The sequence below is a fragment of the Triticum aestivum genome, chromosome 4D (genome assembly GCF_018294505.1).
Source record: "Triticum aestivum cultivar Chinese Spring chromosome 4D, IWGSC CS RefSeq v2.1, whole genome shotgun sequence".
NCBI classification, from domain to species: Eukaryota; Viridiplantae; Streptophyta; class Magnoliopsida; order Poales; family Poaceae; genus Triticum; species Triticum aestivum.
The window spans coordinates 338,571,314-338,576,681 of record NC_057805.1 but is presented as its reverse complement, the minus strand read 5'-3'; the positions used below and the strand labels follow the sequence as shown (position 1 = coordinate 338,576,681).

General features: G+C 42.6%; 1 protein-coding gene across 1 annotated transcript; it reads left to right on the top strand.

The window, feature by feature from the left end:
- Window positions 1-1,767: 1,767 nt before the first annotated feature.
- Window positions 1,768-4,144, top strand: LOC123096952 (uncharacterized). Its single transcript, XM_044518744.1, has 3 exons — window positions 1,768-2,037; window positions 3,107-3,187; window positions 3,747-4,144. Exons 1-3 carry the CDS (start codon window positions 1,768-1,770, stop codon window positions 4,005-4,007), a joined length of 612 nt encoding a protein of 203 aa, XP_044374679.1. The 3' UTR covers window positions 4,008-4,144.
- The last annotated feature ends 1,224 nt before the right edge of the window (window positions 4,145-5,368 follow it).

Here is a 5,368-nt window from a genome sequence, read left to right as displayed (position 1 = left end):
TATACCATGACTATTTTTTCCCACAGCGACGCTGGGGCAGCATTATGCCAGTATTATACCATATTCCTGGCAGGCCATCGCCATCGCATGCAGTACCAGTGTACGTGTACCCCTGTGAACCGTGGTATGAAACTTCAGCTCCGCTCTAGTCTTCTGTGCATCGACAGGGTCGGTTGCACGACTCGTCATGAGTGATCACAAGGCACAAGCTAGCCATTGACAAGGGTGGCAACTCGATGACGGGGCCATGCATGTGGGCGCTCCGTCAGCATCGACGGCGACGTCCCGTGACACGCCCACGTCGACCGCAACGACAAGAAGGTTTACAAACCAATGGGGCTGAAGAGGACGGGATGGATGCGTACGCGCGAATCGGAGAAGTTTGCCAAGCTAGTCCCGTGGTTACATCGAAGATGGCCCTGGAGCTAGCGAAGATGGACAGTAGCCCGGTAGGACGGCACAAATGAGAGCCGGCCGATCGAGCGTGCACGTACGTACCTGCTGTGCTGCACCGCAAGAACAAGAGAGTGGCAAGTGGGATCCGTGACTAGCTAGATACTAGACTGCCAAAAGGTGTGGTTTATTTCAAGGCGTACATGATTTTACATACATGCACTATGCGTTCTCTTTCCGGCGAAAGGGATGTGTGGCTGCGCACTTGCGCTACCTGTTGGGTTTCCATTGGCTCGACATGCTTCGATTTAAAAGGTTGCCGGTTCTTGTGTTTTTTAAGTAAGTAACAAGAAACAACTGTGCAAGGAACATCGTAAGTAATTAAAGCTGTGCAGCGTCTTTGATGAAACCCGTATTGGGGACATAGGAATCTCACGGCCAGGAGCAATAGTGAATCCCTTCCAGGTCCTGATTCGTTGCGTGGTCCGTCATGGATTTCTTTGAACTATTTGGACATAGTTGAGCACCGTTGTCCTTAATCTCTCTCACTGCATTTCGTTCTCTTTTTTAATTACGAACACTTCCGTCCCAACTCAAAGCGCTCATCGCCTCTTCCAATAGAACATCTTTGTTAAGGAAAATTACATGTGATGCAACTATAAGTGTCAACATCAGAGAAACTTCAGATGAGCATCTTCCTTTTTCGTGCGAAATGTAGGCACGTCCCACATTTAGACTAACTATCCAAACTTGACTCCCGTGGAGTTTAATTGGCTTGTTGAGGTAAGCATATATATAGATCAAATTGTTGACACGCCTCCCTAGCTTAGCTATTCTCCGTAGTACAGTAGAAGGTCCATACATATATGTACAGTTCGCGCCCCCTAGCTTAGCTGGCTATGATGCTTGCTCCGGTGCACCCCCCCTGGGCTGAACGCGAGGGGGAGAAACACAAGGACGGATGAGATCTGTCAAAAACGATTCGTGAAGAGGGGCACGATCGTCTTTTTATGCCCGCGGAGAGCGCGCGTACAGCCCTATACAAGCCCGCACCGGCCCGATTAGTTTTGTACACCGGGGGTATACATGTATTGTACGTGGGCGATTCGTTTTCCCTTGTCACGTGCGGCGGTCGTGGGCGTGGGCGGCGGCGGTCGTGGGCTAGCCACGCGGCGCACGAAAACTTCCAAAAACGTCACATCTTATAAAGAGGGAGGGGAACCACCACCGGCCGCATCGCCCCCCCCCCCCCAAATCGGCTCACTCCCTCTCTCCTTGCCGCATCGTCTCCCCCTCGTCTCCATCGCCCTGCCACTGCACCTACTCCCTCAACCTCACCGCCTCCCTCTCTCCGGTGGGTTCTCTTAGGCTTCGATGGCGCAAGGTGGTGGCGCTGCCGCCACTGCGCACGGAGTTGCGGTCGAGGCCGCGAACACCGCGGCAGATGCCGTCCAAGAAGTGGCCGCCGTCGGCGGTGCGGGAGATGCTGCACCCGCAGTCGCTGGATCGGTCGCTGCGGCGGCGGATCTGGTGGAGCAGGGGGTGGTGGGCTCGGACTCCGTCGTGCCGGACCTGGTGGTGATGGCGTCTGGCGGCGCACTGGATGCAGGTGCGGAGGCGAGCGACAAGCAGGTGGTGGATGTGGTAATCCTTCTCGTTCCCCTCCTCTCTTAGTTGTAGTTGTTAAGCAGAAGATTTAGTAGATAGGGTTTTTTATTGTAGATTTGTGATTGAATGCGGCACCCCCTTCTGCTTGTTAGGGTTTTTTGATTGAATGGGGAACCCCATTTGAGAGTTAGGGTTTTTTGTAGTTGATTCGTGGTTGAATGCTAGAGAGATCATAATGAGAGTTAGGTTTTTTATATTAGAATCTGGATTGCCTCATGTGCTCAGATTTTGTTCTATGCTGTATATGTTGTTAGATTTGTTTTGCATATTCCCTCAGTGGGCCACGGCAGGGGCTGAGCCGCCACCCAGTGTATCTATTAAAGTTGATATTGTACAAATGAGGTTAAAATCCTACTTTGTTCATTTGATGTCTATCAATTAATTGTTGAAATGAACACAGTACGTTTAACTAGTGCACAATTTCAAAATAGTTAGGAGCTTCACTTCATTATCCATAAACTAAAATTGTAGGTAGGTTTTATTTTTGATCTGTAGGATTGCTGTACTTATAAAGTAAACCATAAGTAGATTTGCTAGACATGCAACTATGCCAGATGACCAGGTCATATTAAATTTATGTTGCATAACTCCATGAATGAATGTCATATGAAATAGTTTCACACCTAGCACCAAAAATTGCACTAAGATTTCCTTTCCTGAAGCTCATGGCATTACAATATACTATCCAATATAAGGTTCAGATTATAGGGCAGCTGATGCACCACTATGTACATTACATGAGCCAGATGAAGTAAATGCAATTACTTGTTGTCAACCAATGTACTACTTCCATTAATTGGCAGACCTGAGCACTCACAAAATTATTGTTGGTGCCCAGTCTGGCATTATAGTTTGAAGGACCACAGTCAGCATGATCTAAAATTTTAGTTTGACCAAGCTATCATTGTAGAATGCTTGACCTTTGGATAATTTGAGGTCAAAGTAACATTTTAGGTTATTAGAAGCACATTGCAGATTGCTTGACCTTTGCATACTATGTTATATGTAGTTAGTAGTATAATTGAATTAATTACTTATATTGCAGAATGAGGAAGCTGCTGGCAACAAGAGGAAGCTGGACATCGCTGGGTTCGACGACCCGTCTGATTCTGACGACGACGAGGAGGTAACCCCAAGTTGTTTTTGGTCTGTTTATTAATCTGTGTGAGATGTTGTTTGTTGATGATGCCCTATATGAATGCCTCTAAATTGGAATGTTATATAGTTTATTCATTGATATCATAAAGTTGTGTTGTTTGGTCATTAATTAGCTCTAAATGGCATATCTGTGGTCTTTGATCATGAAACCATATCTGAATGCACATAAATGGAAATATTGTGTTGTTTGTCCATTGAATTATTCTAAAATGGAAAGTTTTGTTGTACTTTCAATTAATTCCTCTCAAAGTTGTGTTGTTTGTGCATTAATTAGCTGTAAATGGGATATGTGTGATGTTTTTTCATGAAACCATATATGAATGCATATAAATGGAACTATTCTGTTGTTTGTCCATTAAATTCTTCTAAATGGAACTATTCTGTTGTTTGTGCATTAATTAGCTGTAAATGGGCTATTATGTTTGTTTGTTCATTAACGGGCAAGTAAATGGCAATTATTTGATGTTTGTTAATTACATTACTCTAAATGGGAAGTATGTATTTATGCAAATCATTTGTATGTGCAGTACAACTCTGGAGATGAGGTGGAAGAGTGGAACCACAAGTCCTTCATTGAGCATGAAGCCAACAAGATCAGGGAGAAGGGGAAGGCGGCGTACTACAAGTGGGGCAAGTTCAGGTGCCCATACTGCACCACTAAGCCAATTCCCAAGGATGGGCTGTATGAGCACCTTATGTCCCATGCACGCGGTGTAGCGACGAGTGGGAACGACGTGAAGATCAGGGCAGAGCATGCAGCCCTCCTAAAGGCTATGGGTCCCATCTAGTCACCCTCTGTGAAGCTGGTAGTGGTACTCATCATCAATATAGTTGATGATGTTTAACTTTTGCGCTAGTATGGTTGTGAACTGTGAATCTGGAAGGTGGAAGTGTTTGTGAACTGTTAAGTAGTATGGCAGACTCTTAAGTAGTATGGCAGACTCTTAAGTATGGCAGAGACTTAATTAATCTAGTATGTCTCTGAAGTATATCAACTGTCTAGATGCAGGTCAGCTATGCTTTGTTGCAGTGTTTATATTCTGATGCTGCAATGATCACAGTAGGTGCTTCAATGTTGCTTGACTGATGAGACATGCTGCATACAGTGGGCATGTGCTTGGTAATGGTGTGTGCAAAGAACAAGCCTTATCTACATAGGATAGATAGTAAAAACATTGACTTGAGGTTTTCATAAGTTAGCATGATCGAATCTTCCATTACAAATATATTATTAAATTTAGAAAATGTTGAAAATCATTTTTTGTCAATGTTCTTAAGTTAGCATGATTGAATATTCCATTTCAAATATATTATAAAAATTGGAAAATGTTGAAAATCCTTTTTTGTCAATGTTCATAAGTGAGCATGATTGAATATTCCATTTCAAATATATTTTTAAAATGAGAAAATGTTGAAAATCCTTTTTTGTCAATGTTCATAAGTGAGCATGATTGAATATTCCATTTCAAATATGTTTTTAAAATTAGAAAATGTTGAAAATCTTTTTTGTCAATGTTCATAAGTTAGCGTGATTGAAACTTCCATTTGAAATATATTAAAAGAATTAGAAAATTTTGAAAATATTTTTTTGTCAATGTAAATAAGTTAGCAAGATTGAATCTTCCATTTCTAATATATTTTAAAAAGTGGAAATTTTGGAGGTGGTCGATAAAATCACTGCATTCTGGAGGGACCATTTGGTCAAACTTACATGGTGATTTTTTTGCAGTTAGTCTATAGGGCAATATAAATTCAAAAAAATTAAAACTAATATAAAAACTTGGAAACCAAGCTTTGTTTGTGCAAGAGATCATGTGTGCCCAAATTTAGGTGATTTGGAGGTGGTCGGAAAAATCACCGCATTCCGGAGGGGCCATTTGGTCTAACTTAAGCCAGTTTTTGAACATACGTGATTTTTTCCACCACCTCCAAATCACCCAAATTTTCTTGTACATGGTGACCCACATGTGCAAAACATGGCTATGAAAGAAAAATTTGAAAATATATATTTTACAATGCCCCCTTGAGGTATAGACCGATGTTTTGACCAATCAGTCTAGAGGGCATTATAAAATTCAAAAAATTCAAAAAAATATAAAACCTTGGAAACCTAGCTTTGTTTGTGCAAGAGATCATGTGTGCCCAAATT

Bases quoted from the DNA above. Each gene is read 5' to 3' on its own strand.
- LOC123096952 (XM_044518744.1), top strand. From the start codon at position 1,768: ATGGCGCAAGGTGGTGGCGCTGCCGCCACTGCGCACGGAGTTGCGGTC. The intron at 2,038-3,106 runs GTAATCCTTCTC...CTTATATTGCAG, and splicing joins ACAAGCAGGTGGTGGATGTG to AATGAGGAAGCTGCTGGCAA. The intron at 3,188-3,746 runs GTAACCCCAAGT...TTGTATGTGCAG, and splicing joins ATTCTGACGACGACGAGGAG to TACAACTCTGGAGATGAGGT.